The sequence below is a fragment of the Batrachochytrium dendrobatidis genome (genome assembly GCF_000203795.2).
Source record: "Batrachochytrium dendrobatidis JAM81 unplaced genomic scaffold BATDEscaffold_3, whole genome shotgun sequence".
NCBI classification, from domain to species: Eukaryota; Fungi; Chytridiomycota; class Chytridiomycetes; order Rhizophydiales; genus Batrachochytrium; species Batrachochytrium dendrobatidis.
This window is the reverse complement of record NW_006281101.1, coordinates 350,326-375,441: the sequence shown is the minus strand read 5'-3', so window position 1 is coordinate 375,441 and position 25,116 is coordinate 350,326. Positions and strand designations below refer to the sequence as shown.

The 25,116-nt window shown below is 40.9% G+C and overlaps 8 protein-coding genes across 8 annotated transcripts; 4 read left to right on the top strand and 4 right to left on the bottom strand.

The window, feature by feature from the left end:
- The first annotated feature begins 358 nt into the window (after positions 1 to 358).
- BATDEDRAFT_34550 (uncharacterized protein) lies at positions 359 to 1,564 on the top strand. The gene is made up of 4 exons (XM_006677337.1): positions 359 to 719; positions 805 to 1,053; positions 1,140 to 1,374; positions 1,446 to 1,564. Exons 1-4 carry the CDS (start codon positions 639 to 641, stop codon positions 1,544 to 1,546), a joined length of 666 nt encoding a protein of 221 aa, XP_006677400.1. The 5' UTR covers positions 359 to 638; the 3' UTR covers positions 1,547 to 1,564.
- Positions 1,565 to 2,100: 536 nt separating this feature from the next.
- On the bottom strand, positions 2,101 to 3,119 carry BATDEDRAFT_87229 (uncharacterized protein; the record flags this gene model as incomplete). The annotated part of the gene is made up of 2 exons (XM_006677449.1): positions 2,101 to 2,245; positions 2,521 to 3,119. 2 exons carry the CDS (start codon positions 3,117 to 3,119, stop codon positions 2,101 to 2,103), a joined length of 744 nt encoding a protein of 247 aa, XP_006677512.1.
- Positions 3,120 to 3,587: 468 nt separating this feature from the next.
- BATDEDRAFT_87228 (uncharacterized protein) lies at positions 3,588 to 5,926 on the bottom strand (the record flags this gene model as incomplete). The annotated part of the gene is made up of 2 exons (XM_006677448.1): positions 3,588 to 5,239; positions 5,365 to 5,926. The coding sequence occupies 2 exons, from the start codon at positions 5,924 to 5,926 to the stop codon at positions 3,588 to 3,590; spliced, it is 2,214 nt and encodes a 737-aa protein (XP_006677511.1).
- Positions 5,927 to 7,586: 1,660 nt separating this feature from the next.
- On the top strand, positions 7,587 to 10,597 carry BATDEDRAFT_87153 (uncharacterized protein; the record flags this gene model as incomplete). Its single annotated transcript, XM_006677558.1, has 3 exons — positions 7,587 to 7,684; positions 7,807 to 7,925; positions 8,589 to 10,597. 3 exons carry the CDS (start codon positions 7,587 to 7,589, stop codon positions 10,595 to 10,597), a joined length of 2,226 nt encoding a protein of 741 aa, XP_006677621.1.
- A 1,902-nt stretch (positions 10,598 to 12,499) lies between these two features.
- BATDEDRAFT_23316 (uncharacterized protein) lies at positions 12,500 to 13,996 on the top strand (the record flags this gene model as incomplete). Its single annotated transcript, XM_006677191.1, has 1 exon — positions 12,500 to 13,996. One exon carries the CDS (start codon positions 12,500 to 12,502, stop codon positions 13,994 to 13,996), a length of 1,497 nt encoding a protein of 498 aa, XP_006677254.1.
- A 1,064-nt stretch (positions 13,997 to 15,060) lies between these two features.
- Positions 15,061 to 20,067, bottom strand: BATDEDRAFT_34549 (cytoskeletal protein-binding protein SLA1; the record flags this gene model as incomplete). The annotated part of the gene is made up of 8 exons (XM_006677336.1): positions 15,061 to 15,863; positions 15,930 to 18,111; positions 18,191 to 18,511; positions 18,591 to 18,755; positions 18,870 to 18,959; positions 19,048 to 19,254; positions 19,329 to 19,502; positions 19,870 to 20,067. The coding sequence occupies 8 exons, from the start codon at positions 20,065 to 20,067 to the stop codon at positions 15,241 to 15,243; spliced, it is 3,960 nt and encodes a 1,319-aa protein (XP_006677399.1). The 3' UTR covers positions 15,061 to 15,240.
- Positions 20,068 to 20,657: 590 nt separating this feature from the next.
- On the top strand, positions 20,658 to 22,546 carry BATDEDRAFT_34548 (uncharacterized protein; the record flags this gene model as incomplete). The annotated part of the gene is made up of 2 exons (XM_006677335.1): positions 20,658 to 21,538; positions 21,643 to 22,546. 2 exons carry the CDS (start codon positions 20,658 to 20,660, stop codon positions 22,196 to 22,198), a joined length of 1,437 nt encoding a protein of 478 aa, XP_006677398.1. The 3' UTR covers positions 22,199 to 22,546.
- Positions 22,547 to 22,726: 180 nt separating this feature from the next.
- On the bottom strand, positions 22,727 to 24,832 carry BATDEDRAFT_9970 (uncharacterized protein; the record flags this gene model as incomplete). Its single annotated transcript, XM_006677064.1, has 9 exons — positions 22,727 to 22,921; positions 23,075 to 23,312; positions 23,416 to 23,538; positions 23,643 to 23,732; positions 23,806 to 23,929; positions 23,999 to 24,152; positions 24,231 to 24,324; positions 24,409 to 24,620; positions 24,710 to 24,832. Coding segments are annotated over 9 exons (1,353 nt in total), but the record flags the coding sequence as incomplete, so codon positions are not given.
- Positions 24,833 to 25,116: the final 284 nt, after the last annotated feature.

Sequence of the window (25,116 nt, the reverse complement as noted above, 5' to 3'; positions counted from 1 at the left end):
GGTATGAAAACAAAAAACAGCAGCAAGAATGGTAAAAGACAGATACTGAAGTATTAGAAAGTGATCTGTAGCGAATGCTCTTGACATGGTTGATATGTAAGCAAGTAAAGAGTTGTTTTGATAAACGTCGTAGCAGCAGTGATGTGTGCCAAGATATGCACGGATATAGAGAAAAGTGGGTCATATAATGCACAAGAACAGCAATTCATCTGCCAGCAATGCTTTTAAAACAACCAGATCAATCACTGCAAGAGCAAGTTGTAGATTCAATGAATGGATTTACTGCAGCTTCACTTGCAATCTTCAAACGAAAGTTTTCCGTCAGACAAATCTTGCTCGTGTTTTCAACCCTCGAATTGGCTTGACTTGAACAGTATCTTGTTATGAGTTGTTAGGACACAATTGACCATCTTGTCATGATGGATTCCTACGACATGCGATTAGATCATTCTTGCTCTCAATGCTAGTTAGAGATGGCGGATAAATATCTTGAATGCATTCAATTCATCCGCAATGCTTAAAATATTGGAACGCATGTGGCTGCAGTGTCATAGACTGGCAGTGCATTCAACTCTAGTATAAATAGAGTCAACAACACTCGACATTCTTCATCCTAAAACCATCTCTCTACTCTAACCATGTCTCACATTACTTTTGAAGGTGTTCCTTACTTTGTCGAGGGTAAAGAAGGCTCGTCTGTTGGCATTATTGTTATCCAGGTTGGACTTGCTGTTGTCTGAATACTCGCACGTTTGTGTACTCTTCCATTGATGCTCATATATTTTGATTCTTTGATATGATTAGGAATGGTGGGGTGTCACTGATCATATCAAGCGCATCACTGGTCGTTACGCACAGGCTCTTGGTTGTGTTGCCATCTCTCCTGATCTGTATCGCGGCAAGGTTGCTGCTCACTCTGACGAGGCCAATCATCTTATGGGTGCTCTCGATTGGCCACAGGCAGTCGAGGATATTCGAAATGCTGCCAAGTATCTGCGATCAAAGGGTGCCAAGAAAGTTGGTGTCGTTGGCTTCTGCATGGGTGGTGCTTTGGTAATATCTCGATTATAATGTTTTTCCGCATATTGTTCCACTTGCTTCTCTAACCTCGGCAATGGACTTCAACTTTGATCATTCAGACAATTGCCTCTGCTGTCAAGATCCCCGAGGTCGATGCTGCCTCATGCTTCTACGGTATTCCTCCAGTCGCTTTTGCTGACCCGAAAAATATTCAGTGCTCCATGCAATTCCATTTTGGTGAGCACGATGATGCCAAGGGATTCAGTGACAAGGAGTCTGCACTTGCTTTGAAAACTACTCTCCAAGCTAGTGGCAAGGACGTGTCCGAGTTCTACATCTGGGATGCCGGTCATGGTAAGCTCTTGTTGTATTTAGTGGTGTCTGTATTTTAAACATTAGTAACCAAACAATATCTACACTACTAGCATTCATGAACGAGGATGCGCCTGCCTACCCATACAATGAAGCTGAATCTAAAAAGGCATTTGCCAAATCTGTCGAGTTTTTCAAGAAAAAGCTTGAATAAATTCAGTTTTAACATTGCAATTCATCCTTGTATTTATCCTGCAGTGATTGCTTTTCAATATACACAATGGTTGAGTGTTTTTCCTTGCTACAAATCCATATTTTCAACCCTTCAAAAGACGACCATAGTACAATCAGAACATGACGTTTCTCATGGCCATACAGTGTATGACCAGATATTAAACTCGACCATCTTCAAACTATACACTCCTTGTATCTTAATCTCAGTTACTTTCATGCTCTAATTTAGGAAAGCAAGAATGGCAGAAATACAAGTTGTTCCCATTTCGACAAACAGGAGAAAGACCAGTAAGTTGATATCCATCACTTGATAAAAACTGGCTGTTTATTATGTAGTTTAACACCTTGTTTAGTGTTTCATTTTACGTGAATACGACAGCAACGAAATTGTGACTTGAAAATGGAAAATTAACCCGGAAAAAAAGCCTGAATAGTTGATCAACTCAGTAATGCACTCGCATTCATGATCAAAGATGGGCCGGAATGAATCATGCAAGAGATGGCAGTTTTGGGTAGTAATACTGTTCATGACTTTTAGAGATTGAAACTCCAGAGTTCTAACGCATCTATCTGGAATGATCCAGGAGTAGTTGCAAGTGGTGCATTGAGAAAGGTGGAGCAAGTTTCTGAATGTCCCATATTAATCTGACTATCGATCCAAAGCCCAAACTTGCCATCACTACAAAGAGCGAGATGCAGAGTTGTTCAAATTGATAAACGAGAAAATAAACAATTAGCAACCAGTAAAAACAGTGAATGGCCAAGTTGACAAAAAGTGCAATTTCGGCTCACGATGCCGAAATGATGACAGTCTGCTTCAAATCAAAAGCAATTCATATCAGAGTAGATGCAAAGCAGAGATACCAAACATGTGGAATAGTCTGGTGGATCTGAAGAGCAAAATCATATTCAATCTCCATGTATTCATTAAAGTCGGTAGCAAACTAAACTTACCCAGCACCAAAGGCCAGTTCAGCTCCAGATTCACTTAGCATAAAGTAATCATCGTTGCCAGTAGCCATGTACAAGGAAATAGTCTTTGAGCCAGAGTCTGTATGATTTGGGTGATGTTGTTGCTTCCACAAGAAACAGCTGCCATTGCCGTAGAATCCCTTATGGCGAGCAGGAGGCTCTGATAAAAATGCTCCAAATATAGCTCCGTATACGTCCCGTATGACCAGCATCACAGGACCATGAAATCCAACAGCACCGCGAGCAGTGGTACTCTCATTAGCTCGAGTAAAGAGAGTTTGTAAACTCATGCCGTGTTGGTCGGTCGAATAACGCAACTGCCATGAATCAGCCTCTCGCTGCAGTGGCGGAAGTGTATCTCTCAGAATCTCCGCAATAGCTGGATCCAAAACAGTCAGTGTATGTTCGTTGCGTCCAGTAAGTCTCACTAGATTACGCTTGGTTGGAGATAGAGGGGATATTGGGGAGTAGGAGCTTTCTCCATTGTTATTGCTGGTTGCTGGAGTCGCTGCAGTTGGAGAAATAATATGATTGTGAGCATTTTTAAAAAAAGAGATATGTCGGTTGATGTGAGGAGGCATGATGGATTGTGGTAGTAGCTTCTAATAACAATGGGTAAGATCGAGCAAGTGACCCAAGCAACTTTGGGTTGACTATATAACAAAAGTATATTTTGATGAAAACCTTGAAACTTGAGGAAATGCGTAACAAACTCGTGTGATGGGCCACTTGGTGGCCGAATAGATTTGTGTTCAATGGAAGCTGCTTTGAATGGGTTCGATGCACATCCCCTTGTAACAATATCCCAACACATCCTTGGCTGTTCCTATTTTTACTACAGTCATGAAAGGCTGTGAGCAGATTGTCAGATAGGGCGGGAAAAACTACTTTTGTGATTCCGTTCAAGCTCATCGATGGTTTAAATCCGATTGATTGCTGATCAATATTACTACTCTAGTATTGATTGTCAATTTTTAATAAACACATTACAAACATTTAGTTCATTTACATGAATAATCAGATACAGTCTTGGACAAGCGAGCGTACAACTACATTTTCCAAGACTCGCGGAAAAAGGCTTGACCGTGATCAATCACCACATTTTCAATATCACGAACCATACGCTCAGGACCTCCGGCAATCACAGCAATCTTAATGTTAGACTGATTCTCGATACTATTATAAAAGTTGAACACTGATTCAAGCTCATAGGCAAAGTTTGGCCGATGAGCGACCCAGGTAAAGCGTTCCTTGAACCACTCGAAAGATGCGGGAGTGACATCAATAGGCTCCACGTTTGAAACAGCAGCATCAGTTTGCTTCATTAGTGAGACCATCCATACAAAGGCAAGACCACTGATAGCAGCAAATAGACAGGCAAATCCAGTAGGTGCCCATTGGGGATAATACCAACACATAAAGTGAGAAAGTCCAACAAGCGTGTATGCTTCGTCGGCATTGCATTCATCGGCATTGTATGCGGGAACATAGGTACGTCCAATAACGTATCCCACAGCTGCAGCACTAAATACAATTATGGAAAGAAAAATGGCGGACAAACGGTAGGATGGTTTGGTAGTTGTGCTTGATTGTTCATAGCCAACAGATTTAGAAAGGGTGGAAGCAAAGTTCGGGTTTCCATTAAATCCGGATCCAATGCGATGGTCGTGTTTAGTAGATACACGAGAATCCTGCTCGCGAGTCAAATGCAGATGCAAGTCGACACGACCAGCAAGTGGTGAATTGGGATCAGAGAGAGCTTCAAGTAGAGAACGATATGCGCACGCTTCAACAGCAGTGCGAGCCAACCAAAATACCGTGATTTTCCCCAGAGTATGTTGGGCATAGCTGTATATGTAGGGGATTATAGTAGCAATACCAGTTCCAGCACCCACAACAACAAGGTGTTGGTAGGACAAGTAGCTGTTGTTGCGCGACCCAAAAAATCCGTCCATCTTAATTGGAACCATGACACCTAAGCCGGTTGACGAAGCGTGCAGCTGCGTAGTCCATGCACCTCGAGCCTTGATATATAGAGTAACGGTGCGAGGAGTAAGATGATGACTGGAGGAGATAGAAAATGGGTGCCAATTGAAATGGGAAATTGAGGGAACAAGTATATTGACCCAACTGCCAGGAGAATATGTACAAGAATCTGCATAGGTTTGCAAGATGGCAATATCCAGCCGAACTACTGACGGAGAAACACGAGTGAGCAGAGCAGATGTGGTGCGCTGAGTTTTAAGGCGAGGTAAAAGCCGATCAAAGATAAAGTACACGAGTGAAGCCATAACTGGATACCAAGTTCTAGTTTGGTGCATGAACGCAAAAAGCAGGAAACAGGTATAAAGCTGATGCGTCCAATAAAAGATGCGGTAGTTGGCACGACGCACTTTAAAGATAGAGGTCAGAGCCATAAGCATCAAAGAAAGCCAAGCTAGAAATCCAAAAAAGTTGGAATAGCCAGTGTCACTGAGAGTTGGCAGTATCTCATTGGGAAAAGCACCATCTATCACCATGATAGTAAGGTAATATGTGCCATGAAAGGTAATTTGGACAAAGCTCGTGTATCCCAAGGCAATGTGATATCGGAGACCACGATGAAACTGGCCAGCATCCTTGCCAACAATGTTTTTGGTAATATGATTCTCACGAACAACAAATACAATAGCCATTGCAGCATTCCACAAACCAGCCATGGCTATGTATGTTTATCACAGAGGTATGCAGCAGTTCAAGTTTTTAATTAGTACTGTTGAAAAGGGACATGCACTAGCTTGAAATCCAGCTACACGGTGAATATGCTTGTGAAATGTTTAAACTTACCGGCCCAAATTGCAAATCGAGCAAGCATGCCGCGGGGAGTGGAAAGTGTTTTTGAGGGTTTTAGATACAGACGAGTAATCACAGGAGCAATCCACCATAGAATATTGGAGATGACAAGCAAACAGGTAATCATAATATCTCCTTGAGACCATGGTTTGAAAAGAGTGCTGTATTTACCAAGGAATTTGAAACGGGGATTCCAGAAACCAGAGCAATGAAGTGGAGTGGAGTGGGCGGTGGAAGACCGACCATCAGCAGATATTGTGTACTCGTCGTTTCTTCCCGTGACTATAGAATCTGGTGTATTTGGATCGCTAAAAAAGGTAGATAGTGTGGCAATGAACATGGGTAACAGTGCGAATCCAAGAATCCATTGGTCAAATCGATCCACAACCATAATGGAACTACTCCAGCGCAATTTTCCGCCTTCAACCATTGATGCTAAAGCGTAAGAAGCCACCAATGCCACGAGCATGGCCAACGTAGCCAGTATTCTGGCGGCTAGACGAACAACAGTTGGTGATAAAATAGGTTTGCGAGGACTGGCAGCAATAACACCCATCTTGGTTTTTTTAATTGGTAAAGGAGCAATGACCGAGCTACTTGGTCTTTTTAAAACAATATTTTTACTAGATGCAAGGTTCAGAATCATCAGTGTGTTTATTGAAAAAAGTGTGATTGGCACATGCATTTCATGATGCCATGATATCTATTAATGTAATAACCGCGTGGAATGAGTTCGATACTGAAACCACGGCTCCTATAATGATATAAATTGGTTGGAACAAGGGCCGGGTTTGCATGCATTCAACGATGAAACTGGTGAAAAAAGTATAAACTTTGGTCAAAAAACAGTCATTGCAAACTTTTATTGTCGGAAGCAGCAGTTTGCTTCCGATATAGACAGGGATGCGGTTAAAGCTATTAATCAAAAGACCCCTTTTAGAGTAAAATCGCATGACATCATTTTTTGAACTACTTTATCGGATTTGAATAAATATAGATTAGTAATTTCAACTAGCCGAGCTGTCGTGGTTATAGGTATAGAGTGACGGTATAAACTTTGAAGCTCGGTACGTGTTTTGGAGGTAAAATAGATATTTTCAGGAGCAAAGTTGAAATGGAACATAGCTGCACTGTTTTAATTTTATTTGGAAATATCCAGCTATGTACTATTCGAGTCTCATGTTGCAAAAAAGCAGCATGCATCAAGTCTGGCAATAGTTGAGACCAAATGTGCTTTTAAAAACGTTCATGTGAGTGGCAAATCAAGGTGCCCAGGTCTTATTGGATGGTTAATTCATTAAATTTATTATGGTGATGCTCTACACGAGATTCCATCAGTAGTGTGAAATATCAACTTATAATTCTAAAGAATTAGCACATGGTGGTAGAAACAGTTTATAACTGCCTACCGAATAATGAATGTATTCCGCCCCCTGCAACGCTTGACTGGTTACTAGTCATTAAACTGGGTTTATATTGAGAATAAAAGGAAATATGACACAGCGAGTCCAAAGTATTCATTTCCAAAGGTAGGTTTAAATGTGTTCGGGAAATTGATTAGCCATTGTGTGGAACATAATAGGGTCTTGCATCATGATAATTTGTCCAACATGCGAAAATTCACGTTTAAACGGATCGACGTTTACGGCTGTATTCACGTAAAACGGAGGCGAATAGCGATGCCAAAATATAACAGCCAGCCTCATAAAATCATTCGTGTTAAACTACTGGATAATACCGACCTTCTAAACCACTTGTGGGTATTGACAGAAAGAATGAGAATGGGGAGAGAAAGTCAGAAATTGTCATTTCGTCCCCACGACTATCGACTGCATACGTACTGGATATATGGTTGAATTCGGCAAATCGAAGCCGCGCATTGCAAAAGTAAACTATCCAACTCTGCTCTAAAACTATCCTAATCTATTGCAGGAATGGACAGGACCCCATATTTTTGTGGCATTTAGAGGGATGTACATAACATGACTGAAAATCTAAATATGCGTCCATCCCATTCTTGCAAGGTGTTTTATTTCAATACAAGGCATTGTGAAAAAATTGAGAAAAGGAAATTGTTTACTCCATTTCCACGTGGTATACCAAAAAACGCAGGCTTTGATGAACGTTTGTCAAACTGCCAGATTTTTGTCTGATAAAAAGACGGTTGCCCCCTCTGCTCTTATCCGTGTAGATCTGCCGATTGACTATTCTTGTATATGGCAGACATTGAAAAGGTTCGCGAGGCCAATGAGCTTCAGCATGAAAAAGAGATTCTCTCCAAAACCAATGATATCGAGGATATTGACGCAAGCTAGTATGTATCTGAATGAGAGTTGGCTGATATATCTGTTTAATGCCTATTTATAACTCTTGTGCTGCTTTTGCATTCTATTGTATTTTTATTACAACATCTCATTGAAATTCGTCCGATCACAGTGCACAAGCATTCGTCAAGGCTATTGTTCCTGAAACCGATGATCCTAGTACTCCCTCACTCTCAGTTCGTATGATTCTTATCGGCGCTCTCTTTGCTGTTGCTCTTGGTCTTTTGAATGGTAAGATCCTGCCATATTTTCCTGTAGTCCCTGTTTAAACTGTCACATTTTCTATTATTATTTTGCCGAAAGCATATCAACTCGGATCAAAAATGCCGCAGTATCCTGTTCCTTTGTTTTACACAACACCTGTTTATTGTATTACATATGGCAGATTAAATGGTTACCGTGTTTTAAGGGTTGTCATTACTGAATTCGAGTCCATCTTTTTGTTGAGCCATTAAGTTGTCTTCATGTAAAATAGACCACTTGCATTTATCTTGCAGTGATTGCTTCTATTTTGCTTTGAGATGTACAATGGTTGAACCTTTCTTGCGCTTTTCTATTAGACATTGACTATTTCTTGAATAGACATTGTTAACCCTTTAATCACAACGTCCATCATATGATACTCGAACTATTTTTGAATCGAGATTATCCTTTTTGGCATAGCCATGCATTGTACAATCGCCAAATTCGGAACCGGATATTGAGTTTGTTTTGATATCATCAAACTCATTATTGTCATATTGTAAAAGCTTGTATGTTTACGTTCGAGTTTAAATGACACAGTGCTGTCCAGTAGATTTGATAAAAGCCGATTATTATATACCTCAACATTTCCACTGCTTTATTTATGCGAATACAGCAGCAATTGATTTCACTGACGCTTGTTTTTGTTAGGCATCTTTTCTTTCCGTACAAACTCCTTTTACATTTCAGGCAATGTTGTTGCCTTGCTTTCGTATCCCATCGGTGTATTCTTTGCCGCGGTTCTCCCTCACGGCATCCTTAACCCAGGTCCTTTTTCTATCAAGGAGCACGTTCTTGCATACACTATTGCGTCGGCTGCTGGTGGTGCTCCATACGGCATTGAAAATGTTATTGGTCAAAAATTCGACAAATTTATGAATGATACCAATGTTACTTTTTGGAACTCGTTTCTGTTCATTCTTACAACCCAAATGGTTGGATACGGTCTTGCTGGTATGACCCGTCGTTTTCTAGTTCGTCCTGCTGCCATGTACTGGCCCACTTCTCTCCCTGTCGTCGCGCTCTTTGTTTCTTTCCATGAAAAGGAAGAGAGTGAGGAAGTCAGGAAAGTCGGAGGTCTTTCCCGCCATGCTTTCTTTTGGATTGCATTCTCATGCATGTTCCTGTGGCAAGTGTTCCCCTCCTTCTTTGCTCCTGCTCTGCAAGCTCTTTCCTTGCTGTGCATGATGTCCAACAACCGCGATGCTCGCATTTTTGGATCTGCTACTCCCAATACTGGCTTCGGTATTCTCTCCTTTACTCTTGACTGGTCCAACTTTGGCACCTACTTCATGCCCTTGTCGACTCCATGGTGGGTGTCGGCCAATTTCTTTGTTGCCAACGCCTTTATTTTGTGGATCGTGGTTCCCATCGTCTATTACAAAAATGCATTCCATAACCCCACAATCAAGGGTGCGTACGTCTTTCAAGATGGTAGCGATTTCCCCCGAATTAACTCTCCATCTCTATACGACAGAACTGGCTCCAGGGTTAATCCCACCAAGTTTTATAACCAGGGAATTTATGATCTCAATACCACTGCTTATGAAACTTATGCTCCCATCTATCTTACTGAAAATTTTGCGGTTACCTACGGTACTTCGTTTTTTGCCCTTACTGCTGGTATCATGCACGTCGGACTCTGGTACCACAAGGACATTGTACGTCAAACCAAAGAGATGCTTGCTCAGGTCGGCGAGGAAACTCCTGATATTCACAACGAACTCATGAAGGCTTATCCAGATATTCCCGAGTACATGTATCTTGGCTGGTTTGCTTTTTGGATGGCTATTCAGTTTATGGTTGGATACCTTACTCCCTTCAAACTCTCATGGTGGGGTACCATCCTGGGTTTCATTATTGGTATTGTTTTCCTTGTCCCATATGGAATTATCCAAGGCTCCACTGGACAGCAGCTTGGTCTTAACATTTTGACTGAATTACTCATGGGTTTGATGATTCCTGGCCAAACCATTCAGGTCATGACATTCAAATCGTATGGTTACAACATCATGATTCAGGCTCTTGCGCTTTCTTCTGACTTGAAGATTGGCCATTATTTGCACATCAATCCCATCCACATGGTCTTTTCTCAGTTGTTTGGTACCATCATTGGTGCAGCCTGCAACACTGCCTCTGTCTGGATTGCCATTTCTTATTTCCCTCTCGATACTCCTGACTGGACTTATCCTGGCCACACCACTTTCTACAGCGCCGGTGCTATTTGGGGTGCTATTGGTCCAGCACGTTTCTTTGGTCCATCTTCGCCATATTATGCTCTGAACTTGGGTTATCTGTTTGGTTTGATTTTACCCGTTCTCCCCTTTCTCGGTAACAAGTTTTATCCCCACCCATACTGGCGCTTCATTCATTTCCCCATCATGACCAATATCTTTTACACTGGTGGTATCATCTCCGCCGTATCCTCATTCATTATTGTTGCATTCATTTTCCAGTACGTCATCTTCACATATGCTCACGGCTGGTGGGAGAAATACAACTACGTTCTCTCTGCTGCCTTTGATGCTGGCTCGGGTATAGCTGTTCTTATTACTACTCTTGTTGGCTTTAAGATTGTTATTCCTCCTTCGGCCGTCAACCCAGCCATGTATGATTTCTATTGCACTGGCACCAACTGGGATGATGCGCAATTCCAATAAGCTTTGAAATATATTTGTACACCAATAGCACCTTGTTTTATCTTGCCTTGTGTAGTTATCAACCACATTTTAAAATAAATACTAAAATTTATATTGAAATAAAATCTCTTGATTATAAACTACAGCCATGTCCATGTAACATGGAATACTTGCATTCATCTTGTAGTAATTGCATTTTACTTTCAAATAAACAGTCGTCAAATGTTCATTATGCTCTACTACGCTTTACTATGCTTACTACCAAAAACCGACTGCTTGTTCAATTGGCATGCTCAATTCTTTTAAACAACCATCATATGATTCTCGTACAACCAAATTATCACTTTGTCCATCATTGCCATAGTAATGCATTGTACAATCACCAAGTCTGGACACATACTCATTCATTGCAGCCCACTGATTCAACTCGACTATTCTGATGTCATCAGTCAAACTCATATTTATTGTAACCCAAACCACAGATACGTTGCGCTGTAATTCAGATAACAATGATTGCATGTTTCGGTAATACGATTGTTGTTTTCACGCCAACCATCTAATATGTGTACTGTTTGGTCTGTTTGTATTGCTGATTTGAATCGCATGATCATCTATCGTTTGTGTTTCTTGTACCACGACGACAATATGTTTTGTTGACAGTCAGCTTACTGAATCACCTGCTGACTCATTTGATCCAATATATGACAGCGTCACTTATTTGGTCTAACGACGGTTGTTTGCTGATATTGGTGTTGGTGTTGTTCTGACACAATGTTTCAGCGTTCCATGTATAGTCTACACTAACCTAAACCAATCGTGCAGTTTTACAACCGGATATTCATGCTGTCGAAATACTGCAATTGCAGCCTGATTGTGCCATCAGAATGTTTCCGGATCATGATGAAACCGGATTGTAATGTATATATATATTGTGCGTTCCATATTTTGGTTTTGACTGTCACAAGTGCAATATGTCAAGTTGTATTGCAAGTCGGTAGTCCATTGTTGTAACGACAACGGCCATCTAAAACTATCAAGTGCTGTGATAATATGTGCCAATATATGACCCATTCCAACACAATATTTATTGGGAGCTCATCTGGTTTGATATCAATATTCAAATAATTCGATGCAAACCAGAATAGTGATCGGACTGAAACCAATATGATGCATGCATATCCACCATCAAATCAATACTGCGTCAACATGATGACAGTCATCAATCGAGTGCAACCACGAACCCCATCAAATCAGCATATATCCAATACCCAATGCCCAATACACACCATAATCAATTAGACCAACTGGTTACAAATATGATACCGGTAGCCTGTCGATCGAGCAATACAATGGCCGCAATAAACAACAATATTGCTGATACTGGTTATTATGCAGTTATCATGACGCTGGCTAAATAAATAATCTGGCATGCTATACTCATTGCGGTCGTGGTTGAGCAAGCACAGTCGTATATCAGGGTTGTATAAGGAATAAATGATTGACTGTACAAGGTAATTGTTGGTGTAATCAGGTTCGACACTCTGTGTATATGATTTTGTAGTTATAAGGAATCGCTTACCAAGGGCCAAGTGTAACTGCAGGGTGTTTTATCTACTTGAGCAGTGGTTAATCCACAACCTAAAAAACTGTACACCTGCCTGAAACTGTATGTCGCACTACACGATCAGTCGAGCTCTTTCATTATCAACTTACCACCCTTTTATACTACCGCCGTTTTGGTAGTCACAGTGAGGATTTACTATAAACGGCCAATGATAAACATAAAGCATTTTTAAAGCACTCCCTACACAAGTTGATCCTTATCCCTAGAACTCATCCAGTACACGATTTCAATTATAAAAGATGGAGTTGTGGATGTTTGAATGGGTCACTGATCAAATAGGCATATAGTCGCTAGACCAGATGAAATTCGCAAGCGCATCGATTTTTGCAGCTCTTGCTCTAAGCAGTAGTATCTATGCTGCACCACCACTAAAACTTCCGAGGCTTGCATACACCACTAGTGTCGCTACCGCAACTGCCACTGCCACTGCAACCACCAGTTTACAACCTAGTTCACAAACCATGAGTAATACACCCACTTCAACTAGAACCCCTCTTGGCGAACCGATTTATCACACGAGTCCATTTTTTACAGCCATTTTATTACAATTGATTCCTGAACATCAAGGCAGTAGCAATCTCCGTAATACCATGGTTAGTGAGGTTTTAACCAAAGTGTCCGAGGCAAAGAATACTATGTATAGGGAAAATGGAATCACGCTTACTCCTGAAGAACTCGACCTTGACCGTGCAACATCTACTAGAATCACAGGTGGTAGAAGATTAGTAGAGTATCCGGGTAGACATACGTTTTTTGGAATATTGATGTCCGCTATTCAAGATCCACCAAACTTTACAGATGAAAATGTGATGGCTGCAAGTCCCGCAATGACTGGCTCATTGCATTCTGGAGATGCTCAAGCTGCGCCATTGCCTGTTCTTGATTTGGAAACCTCACAGGTGTATGTCCAAAGTTTTTTGGACGAACTTTTGCGCTTGATGAGGCAGTTTGATATGTGGTTAGCAAGAACCAAGTCAAATGTCAAGAAAATCAAAGTTGAACCCAAGAATACCGAAACATCTGCACTCATCACTGCATTCAATTCGTATTTCAGCCAAATGATTGCCAAATTTACACAGGCAACAACTAGCTTAAGTCAATTACTGCAAAACACAGGTGAACCCAGAGATCCTAACGATTTAATTGCATTAGGTCTAACTATAATAGAGGATATCCGAAAGGATCAAAAAGACGAAAAACCATTTTCAGATGCAGTTTACAAGTTTTTCAAACATGACCTGCGAGCTAAATTACTAGCCAAATGGATACTTGACGTTTGTTTCTATCCTTTTGATCAAATGTTAAAGTCAGGGAAACAACTGAGAAATCAGTTGAATGGCATCGACGGTGATGATCCACATGATGATGGTGGATCGAATCCTCAACCGGTTGAGCATGAAGTGGATCCTCAGCCAGTTGAGCATGATGTTGATCCTCAGCCAGTCCAGAATGATGTTGATCCTCAGCCGGTTGAGCATGATGTTGATCCTCGACCGGTTGAGGATGAAGTGAATGTCAAATTAGGTAGTGATTTGGAAGATGTTTTGGATGATGATTTGGAGGATAGTTCGGACCCTCGACTGGCTGAGCATGATTCTGACCTTGACTCTGACCTTGACCTTGACTCTGACCTTGACCTTGGCTCTGACCTTGAATTGGAGGATTTGGAGCGTCGGTTCAAGAAGTTGAAAGCTCGTAGAACTTCTGGCCATTTAGACTATAAGGGTTTGGGTAGTGGTTTGGATTATGATTCAGATGATGACTGGTTTCCTTACGATCCTCGTATGTATGAATAAAGCATTAATTACTGACTTTAAATTTGGTGCAAATGCCACATTGTTGGTGATGGATGTGATCGATGGATTCATAAACTACAGCCGTGTCCATGTAACATGGAATACTTGCATTCATCTTGCAGTAATTGCATTTTACTTTCAAATAAACAGTCGTCAAATGTTCATTATGCTTTACTACGCTTTACTATGCTTTACTACCAAAAACCGACTGCTTGTTCAATTGACATGTTCAATTCTTTTAAACAACCATCATATGATGCTCATACAACCAAATTATCACTTTGTCCATCATTGCCATAGTAATGCATTGTACAATCACCAAGTCTGGACACAGACTCGTCCATTGCAGTCCACTGATTCAAATCGACTATTCTGATGTCATCAGTCAAACTCATATTTATTGTAACCCAAACCACAGATACGTTGCGCTGTAGTTCAGATAACAATGATTGCATGTTTCGGTAATACGATTGTTGTTTTCACGCCAGTCAACAGAAGATCAATCAAGTTTGATAATCAATTCAAAGAACACAACGCTGGCTAATAAATTGGTACCAATCGTTTAATGGAACTGACTATGAATTATACTTTGATACCTTACTTGGTGGTTCATTTACACGAATACAGCTGTAATTCAAGCCATAATACGATTCAAACAAAGAATACAAAACCAATAATGGATTGATAAAAGAATGTTTGGATAGTGTTCAACTTTGAATTCAACAGTTGCAAGTCCGAGTTTTTGATCGATTTTTATTCAAATGTTTAGTTGATATTTGATAGATTTACCAAATTGAATATCATTATGAAGTGATCAAATCAATTATTTCGAGTTTAATTCATCCCAACTTTTCAAATCATTATCACGATTTATGTAGTTGATAAGACATGTGTTTCAACAAAGCTTTTATATTGCGGTCTTGACTGTTTATTTTTTGTATTTATCAAGCTTAGTTGAATGGTAGTTTTCCATGACCATTTTGGTACTAGAAACTGAATTAAAACACTCATTGTGAACAATCAATACCAACTCGATCCAACACATTTTTGAAATATCGCCACATGCTTTAAAAAATTGTATTTAAATGGTGATCAATAACATGGAATACATCCAATCATTAGAAATGTAGATAAACTACTACTTGATTTTCAATCAACTGCTTGCACAAAGTGCACCAAATCATTATAGTTATTTAGAGTTGTGTTTGATTATCAAATGTATTAGAAAACAAGGTTTTCAATAGTTATCCAAGCCTAGGATTTCCCATTGCAAATTGTTGTTGTTGTTGAAGAAAAAGTTGCTGTTGTTGGGGTGTGAGATTCATACCTCCTAAAGATCCAGGCATGCCCATCTGGGAATTCGTCATGCCTGCATTACCAAATGGTACTCCCATGTTCAGAGTCATCGCACCACCAACACCAGACCTAAAGCCGGGATTCATTCCATTCAGTGATCCATCTTGCTGTCCAAATGCACGGTTTTGTGTTGGCATCGATCTCATACCCATTGGCAAGTTTGGGTTCATGCCCAACCCAGTTCCCATTTCTGAATTGGTTACACCAAATCCTTGTTGCATACCATTTGTCCCAACTGAAGATGATTGAGCAGATTGAAATCCAGGAAAGAAAACAGGATTGGCTTGTTGCATATTAAAATTTGGAGTTGATCCTGCATGAGTTTGATAAGCCGATGCCGCCCCAAACACTCCTGACCCAGTCCCACTGTTTAGCGACATCATGTTTTGCTGATTGGTTTGACCAAACACGGATTGCGTGGTTGTGTTGGCATCTTTAAAGGCAGAGTATTTATCTGTACCAGATGCAAGAGCAGGACCAGATGGAGGAGGTCCAAATGGCATCTGTGGAGCTATTAAAAAAGTCTGTCAGAATAAATGGCAATCAAATAGTCTAAATTTTAAAACAGTTTGCTTACTGGTGTTCATCCAGTTAGGCTTGACCACACCATCAGAAGTGACCATGGTTTGTAAACCGCCCGAATGTTGCATCTGTAATGGATTCGTTATTCCAGAGCTGCCCGAATATTGTGTCTGAAGCGGATTCATCAAACTCGAACTTCCAGAATGCTGCATTTGAATTGAATTCGCCATGCCAAAATTGCCTGAATGCTGGGGTTGTAAAGGATTCATTGTGCCTTGAGCACCAGAAAATTGAGTTTGAAGAGGATTTGTCTGATTACCAAACGCGTTGCCAGTAGTAGGTCCAGTTGGAATAAATCGACCGACAGATTGAGTGTTGGTTGGAATAAGTGGAGCAGCAAGTGTGCGTGGAGTCATGGTGATATTCGTCATTGGATTTTGAAAAGCCGATCGTTGTGCGTTCAATAGATTCATATGTGCCTGCTGCTGCAAAATCATTGCCTGTCGCTCTGTTTCTTGTGCCTTCAAAAGCGAAGCTTCAGCCTGTGCTGTCTGCATCTGGGCAGCCTTGTTTTGCTGCTCAAGAAGAGTTGCCTGACGATTAGACTCTTGCGCTTTGCGAATGGCAAGCTCTGCATTTGCAAGTTTTTGTTTTGCTTCTTCTTGCTGCTGTTGCACTTTGAGAAGAGTGTTTTGAGCGGCAGAATTTACAATTGAATTTGTAGCTCCGTTCCATGGATCGTTAGAGGATGCATTGTTGGACAACAGATTTCCTGAAGCTTTAAGTCCAAGTGATGCATTAGAGCTCACACTTTGAGTGGCTGGCGGCACAGAAAAATTGGTTGTTGGTGCAGACAGGGCCGCATTATCGGTTTGTCGGTGAACAATAGTGGCGGCCTTGAGTAAATTACCGGCTTGATAAATAGTTGCAGCATTTACAGAACCAGCATTTGCACCTACAGACGATTTTCTAACCGTTCCTCCACGAGCATTGCGAACTTCCATATTTTGTAATTCACGAGCAAGCACTTCGTCAGATTTGAGTTGGTCGGACAAGGCATTTGATGGAGTGGACGTGTTTTGCATTTTCATTGCAAGTCTAGAGTCCAGCATTTGCAAGTTCCGAGACTGGGCTTCTTTCTCTCTTGCAGTAATAGTCTGTTGTGCGACCGATGACACACCTTGTAGATTGGCTGCCTTTCGAATTCGAATAATGTCACCCTCAGTAATAAGCATTTGCCTTAAAGCTTCACGGCTAATGTCATTGATCATTGACACATCTAGACGTTGCTCGGCAAACTGACGAGCGATTGCAGCTGCATCGTTGGATGCAAGACCAGCATGAATTAGCCATTCAAGCCAATTGAAATCACCATGCATATATTCTTTGGAAGTCTCTTTTTTGGATAGCGTATTATTGGATGACGTGCCAGTCTTGGCCTTGGGCGGTGCTAGAGCTGGCGCGGGAGTATTTACTGTAATCAGTTTTTCATTTCCAGGAAGCGATTTCAAATAATTCAAATCAGATTGGCATAGCTTTTCTATAGGAACAGCAATCTTGACACCATTTGATTTGTGTAGTTGAACTCGACCATCCTTGATGCCAAGATATTGTGCATCCATTTCAAATGAGCCAGTACGATCAGTCCATTTACGCAGTAAGTTAGGAGCTGGTTTTTCTTTTGGTGGTGCGGTAGTTGTTGAAGTAGAAGTTGTGCCTGCAGCAACAGGACGAGATGCAGGCGCTTTGGGACGATCTGGTATTGTAGGTGCTGCAACTGGTACCTGTACTGATTTTACAACTGCTCCTGTAGGAACTGTAGGACGAGCAGGAATTTGTGGGATTTGTGCCAAAGTATTGGCTTGAAGTGGACGTGTAGGCAGTTTAGGAACTTCTGGTTGTTTTTGAACAGTTGGTCGGGTTGGTATAATGGGAGCAACTGGAGTGTCAATTTTTGATCTAGAAGAAATAGCCATGGCTTGTTGTTGCTGCTGTTCCATCTGACGTTGATGCTCAAGTTGTTCCATTTGGCGCTGATGCTCAAGCTGTTCCTGTTCATGACGGCGTTGCTCCTCTGCTATTTGCTGCATTCTACGTTGCTCCTCTAATTCATGTGCACGATGACGTATTTCCATTTCGCGTGCTTCATGTTCTTGAATTTGTTGTCGTTCATGTTCTCTAGCTTGATATAGTGCTACAGACTCGTTACTGGCTGCTCTAGAATTTTCAGTTTCCTCCTATAACAATCAATAAACAGCATTGATAATACGATTAGCGCATGACAAATTTATGTTTAAAAGCGATATGAATGCTCACTTCGACATAGGTTTTGGGAACCAATCCTTCTTTGTTATGAGTGGTGTGCTTCACAAGCCACCAATCCGGATCAGAATCATCAACCACCACAAGTATGTCGTTTTCGCGAATCGCCAGCTCGCCTTCTTCTACAGGATCGTAGTCATAGATTGCAACTACTCGTTTGGATAACATTGTTGGCATTACATTTCGAGATGCCGAAGACGGAGCGGCTAAAGGAGGCGGAGCCATTACAGATTCAATCTGGATAGGAACTGGCTGGATTGCAGCGAATGCTACGTGTGTAGCTGGAGGAGATGAATTTTGGGCACCACTCTTGCTCTAAACTCAATGTTTACATGTAAATGTCCAACTAAAAATCAGCAGTCACAATTACAAGTTTCAATGAATTTGAACTTACAATCTGAAGAACATGCTCCAGACTGGCCACTGCTTTGGAAATCTCCGACTTTTCACCTTCATACTCTCGTGCCTCCTTGTCTTCAAATTCAAAAACAAGTTTTGTTTTTTTGTCCTTGTATCTTGTAAGCTCACTAACGGGAGTTTTTGAGACAATTTCTCGGGTCTGTAGGATCATATAATTGGGATAAAGATTCAATACTGGTATTGTCGATTGGCACACTATAGTCCAAGCAACAAAAATAAATACAATCAAACCCAGAGCAAAAGATAAACTCACTGGATTGTCCACAAAATATATAAGCAGTTCCTTTTCTGAAAATGCAATAAAGCCTTTTTTGCTATTTTTCTTTTTTTTCTTGTCAAGTTCCTATCAAATACATCAAAGCTAGATAAGTACGGTAAAGCAGTTTTAAACCAGGACTACAAGTACTGTTGGAAAACCCATCTAGTATTACCGTGACTGGGAAATACACCAATTCGTCTGGACCATAGATTTGACCAACGCTTTTAGGATCAGATTTAGGTTTTGAGAAGCCAAGACCACCCAGAGCATTTAGCAGCAAATGTTTTTGTTTTTCTGGGGCCAGCAGACTTGATGCAGCATCTTGACTGGGAGGACTGATGATAGTAGCAGATGCGGATGATTGTACAGTTGGGACTTGCTATTGAGTTGTAGAGTAATTAGACTATTTGTAGTGATTAATACAAGGAATGCTTACAGGACATAAGCAGTTACCTCTTCGATGTAAGTGGCGGGAGCCAGACCGACATGGTTGTCCTGCTTGACAAACCACCAATCTGCGTCCACCTTTTCATATACTCGAAGATGCTGGCCTTCCCTCAAGGCAATTTCCTCGTTGGTGGCAGGATTGTAGTCATACAATGCAGTTGCCAAGGATATGGGCTGAGCCTACATAGACAAATACAAAGTATAAGCCAGAGCAATTTCAATTCAAATAGTTGTAGATGATCGAGGTGAATCTGAAGCAGATGGCAGGATACTGGCAGGACACTGATAGTGCTAGTCATCATAAGACGATAGCAGAGTGTTATTACGATCAGACTGAATGTATAAAACAAGGACTGCAGTCTTGAGCCAATGTATGGCTTTCAGCTCCATGATATCCAGTAAGAATAGCAAGTCAGACTTGCTATGAATCCAGAATGAATGTAATATCCAGTAACTGCCAAGAGGTCTTGACCTATGTCAAGACCTTGATCAAGACATCTTTCCAATCGATCAAACCTACAACAGCCATGACTATTCATGGACTGACCTCTTCGACATAACTCATAGGAACAAGACCCGAATGAGCTTCTTGAAATGCATCGACTGGCTTCTCAGTAGCCATCCACCATTCCTGGTCGGTATCATCCGTAATAAACAGTAAGTCGCCTTCACGAATAGTCAGCTCTTCGTCAGTACGAGCCTCGTAGTCAAACAGACAGCGAGCAACAATTTTACAGTCTGGCATTAATGGAATAATAATACAGTCTTGATGTAAAATGCAAGTCAAAAGTCAATTCTCGTCCAATTCACTCGACTTAGTTTTGGTTGAATTCAATCTTGTCTTTTTATAATCGATTGATTTTATAGATTCGATTATTATAAAAATAAATCGAATTCTCAACTTGACTGTCGCATGTTCAATTTATTGTTATTCGTTTAGTCCATCTTAATCTGTTACTTGACGTGACTGCATTTAAACTGCTTTGTTATACTTTTCTAAACCGTTGATGAATTACATTGGAAAATAATCACCGCAAGGCTTACAAAATCATCTCCGCTCCACATTTTAATTTTCCAACTCATTCGTCTATTTCAACAACTCTCACTTAATCAGTGTTGGCACAGTTATAGGTAAACACATGTATCTGTTGGTTAATATCATGCATAAACTCTAAATTTCATTCAGCCCTTGCTTGATTCTCAATACTAATCAAATTGCTTGATTTTCAATACGAATTAAATTGCTTGATTTACCAGACTACACATCTTCAACTCCGCTCCTTTTATCCACACTTGTTCAGACCAGTCAACTTTACTTTACATACAGTATACAATATGCCTACTGATTTTGCACTGATATTTGAACTTTCCAAGACTGTGATTACCGGTGAACGGTTTGACTTGGTGCTGCATACCGCCAAAGACCTGCATCGTCCAGAAGGCCGTCAATGGCATGGACGCGTATGGGGAGATCTGACTTCTTTACATACTAGCCGAGTCCTATCCTGCACTCAGGCACCACTTGTTGTAGGTCAAATGAATATTGGAGGCTCAGTAGGTGGTCCAGGTGGAATAGCTTCTTGTCAGCAACCCATCTATCAAGGAAGCATTGAACAGATGCTCCAGGTGATCTTTTCCAGATTTGATGCAGGAGAGTTTTCTGAAGGTGTGTTTCTTGTCAAGGCCGACTATGGTCAAGAGTGGTTTTCACCAGTTTTACAACATCCACATTGTGTACTTCGACATCTTGTTCCTACGCATTCTGCTTCGAGCGAAGTATCTCGTGAGCAATTACATCATTTTTCCGGTTTGGGTGTTTCATCTACTTCTAACTCTGGTATCGGGCAAATACCAAAATCTTCATTGATCGATAGTACTGCATCCATAACCACCCTTTCACCTAGTATTGGTGGAATGGCTGTTGGTTGCTGGGCACCCTTGGACACGACTGACTCGGTGTCGGATTCATTGCATCCAAGTCCAAATATGTCGCTCAATCCAACTCCAATCATGAGATCTGAATCCATGCATCCGAGTCCTGCTACTGTATCAGTCGCGGATACAATTTCTCGAGCTAATCCCATCACTACAAGCACTACATCACCTCAGATGTTAAATGCAGTGGAATCGCATGTTCTTTTTTACCTTGGTCCTAATGTTAAAAACTTTTGTTATGCATTCTATGCCATTGGACTGATTCCTGGAGTCAACTGTTGGTAAGCATCTGCCACTCGTATCTGAAATCAACAACAGCGTTAATTTACCTTTTTTTATTTCCATTTGCTTGTGCATTGTTTACAATGTGATCAACGTCATCTAGGTCTGCAGTTATGTTGACAGATGATATGTCAATGGGATGCATGGATAGTTCAATGTCATCACCACATATACACGATCGATTTCCTTCGGATCAATCACGAGCTACTCAAAACTCGTTTACAATGCCACATGGTGTTCAAGCCGCCGCCTCAATGGTGGGCCAGCATTCAATGCTCAACATGTCCCATCAACCAAGTCACATTCAACAGCATATTTTGCAAAAACAACAGGCGCAACAACGCGCTCAACATCAACATCTACTTCTTCAACGTCAACAGCACCAACTCAAGCAGCACCAACTCCAGCAGCAGTTGCGTCAACAGAATTTACAACATCATCGTGAAATGGAATCGGCTTTGTTTAGTCCAATGGATCAGTCTATGGGTCAAGATTCACAACACAATCTGTATGCACCATCGCAGGGGCAGTTTCAAATGATGATGCAGCAGGAGCATCAACCACTAGGACAAATGTATACAGACTCACTGTTGGGTGGCATGTCTTCATCATCCACACTGCAGTCTCCTCAGATTGTGATGCCCCAATGTACACCATAGATTCCCACCTTCTTATTGCTTTGTGAAACTGTCTGATTCTTACAAAAAGGCGGACAATAGTGTAGCAGCTGCTTGTTTTGCTTATTTCTTGATATTTCATTTTTATTTACTACCCATGTTTGTTGATTCATGTTGTTGGAGCTACTGATACGTGTATTACTGTTACGGATATTTATGCGACAATGACGTTGATTTGACTCGGGTTGTTGACATGATACGCCATTTAATCTAGTAGCACCCCAATTAACTTGTTTTGATTGCTAATATCCAATCCTGTCATGTCCTGAACAAACAATACTTTTTTTTATCTTGTCGCTTATTTAGCAATAAATACTGCTCGTTTATCAGAAAAATGAAAAGCCAATTCGTGTTAAAGTACTCCAATAGTGTTTGTAGTTTATTCGTCACTATTGGCATACATTTTAAACGTGCGGTCATACAATGCTGTGGCAATGTACTTTCCATCTGTAGTTGCATAAAAAATTCAGCTGGAAATATAAAGCTCATTGACAGATTTAGCCTTTTAATTCAAATCAAATTCTTACCTCCTGAGATGTCCGCACACATGACTTTTGCTTCTAGACCTGATAGCGACTTGATTGGTTTGTAGTCTCCATCTGTCCACATTTTACATGTGCCGTCGTATGAACTTGATATCAAGAATGATCCATTGAGAAAGTGTTTGCGTGTATCTGATCCCTTACCTAACAAACCCTCTTCCTCCTTGGTATCAGCCATATCAACATCTTTGACCACCTTGCAAGTTTCTTTTAGAGGTATGTTTTGTTTTTTACTCGATTTTCCCAAGGTGGAGTCCATCAGTCCAGTCAGCTGTGGAATACACCACCCATCGTTAAGCTCTGGATGCTCAAACACGTCCGTAGCCTGCCAGTACTTGACTTGAGATACAATGTTTGTGTGTGCAGGGATAGAGTAAACAGAAGCAGCAGCTCGGATATCCCATATGCGGATTGAATTGTCTTCGCTCCCTGTAGCCATTTGATAGCCGTTGAGTGCCCAATCAAGTGATAGAATGGGCTTTACATGGCCGTTAAGAACCATGACTGATCGACCTGTACGTAGATCCCACACACGTCCAATCGAGTCCATTCCACTGGTAAATCATAATACATAGTTTTAGATGCATGCTATAACAAAGCCTATTGAAATTGTACATGTACGTTTTGCAACCACTCGAGTCAAAAGATGCCACTTACGCTGTAGCTACAAGCGCACCGTCATTTTGAAATCCAATTGCAAACACTTGGCGTGAATGACCTTCCTGCATCAGTAGTTCTTGCTGAGTTTCTGCACTCCATAGTCGCCATGTAGTATCAAAACTATATATTCAATAAAGTATCAGAAAATGATGGATACATATTTTATCATCGGTTTGTAGTGCTCATAAAGTTGCAAATATTAGATAAAACTCCAAAAATGTTACCTAGCAGTTCCAATATATTCACCTGACGGATGAAACGCAACTCGAGATACTCTCATTTCGTGTCCCTCTAGTTTGGCAATGGGTGTATCTCTGAGTAATGTATGCAATACAAATCAATGTCAGATGCATATATGGATAAGATTGGCAACTAAAAACGACCTACTTTTCCAGTGACCATAAATTCACTGAACCATCAACAGCACCACTGACGAGATTCAAAGCTGAGACGGGCTGATCAAGTGTAGCTCGCGGATGAAAAGCTAGTCCACTTACTCGATCACGGTGTCCTTGATTATATCAACATTAGTTTCTACAATAAAATAGTACAATGTGAGTGTTTTTGGAAATACGTTTACCTCTTAGCACACCAATCTGGTCAGAATCGGGAACGCTCCATAGTTTTACCATGCCGCTCCATGACGCAGTTGCAAGAACTTTGGAATTGGGTGCAAATGTACAGTATCCCATAGGTCTCTCGTCACCAAACTGTAGACTTTTGGTTTCAAATCCCTAAGATAGCCGTTGAATAGTGATACATGGTTAAGAACGTAGATTATGCAGATATTGATCTGACCTAAAGTAGTTTACCATTAGATAGGTGTAAAATTCATGCTTGGCTTTTTTACGTTGAGCAAAAGGAATATCAATCTCAGCCCGTTGCAATGCTATACGCTCTTTTGCTCTAGTCAGAAATGAATAAACTTCAGTTAGCATTTAGATTCGTTTTATGGGTAAACTATTTACTGCATGACATTTATCAAAATACCTTGGAATGGAATACTTTAAAAGGTGACGTCTGGCACATACAAGCTCTTCAGATCCATACGTGTAAAACTCTTGCATTTCAGCATTTTCATCTTCACCACTTTCTCCATCACCGCTCGAGTCACTTTCAGACAACATTGCAGCCAACTCATCACCGCCTTCCATCATTTTTGTTGACAAATATTCTCTAAGTCGATCTCGTCGTTCTCCAGGCTAGGATCAACAAAATATTAGCTCCATCTATTCAAAACATGAATATATAAATACAAGTGTTGAGTTCAGAGTTCGAGTAGATAACGTACTCGTTCGCCAAAGAGTGTGATGGGTTGAGCAAGCTTGCGTAATTTTTGTCGCACTCGACCATCATCTGTTGGTACGGCCAGCGTTCGTGCCAATCTCCGACGCTCCAGACTTTCCAAGATCGCCTTTTGATCTTCTTGAGCATGTGTGGCAATATACTCGCTGTCATCTACACCCAAACCAACAAGTCGAATGGGTTAAAAGATCTACGCATGGATTGAGTTGCAGAAAAGTTACAATGTTCATTCTTGTAACATCAAATCCAACAATCAACATAAACGTGGTGTTGATTTTTTTAAAACTTTCGAGTCCAGTCAATCACTCGATTACCTAGATCATCCAAATCAATGGCCTAAAATAAAAACACATTGAATGAGTGGTTGTTATAAGTCAATAGTTAAAAATAGAG

Bases quoted from the DNA above. Each gene is read 5' to 3' on its own strand.
- BATDEDRAFT_34550 (XM_006677337.1), top strand. From the start codon at position 639: ATGTCTCACATTACTTTTGAAGGTGTTCCTTACTTTGTCGAGGGTAAA. The intron at 1,054-1,139 runs GTAATATCTCGA...TTGATCATTCAG, and splicing joins TCTGCATGGGTGGTGCTTTG to ACAATTGCCTCTGCTGTCAA. The intron at 1,375-1,445 runs GTAAGCTCTTGT...CTACACTACTAG, and splicing joins CATCTGGGATGCCGGTCATG to CATTCATGAACGAGGATGCG.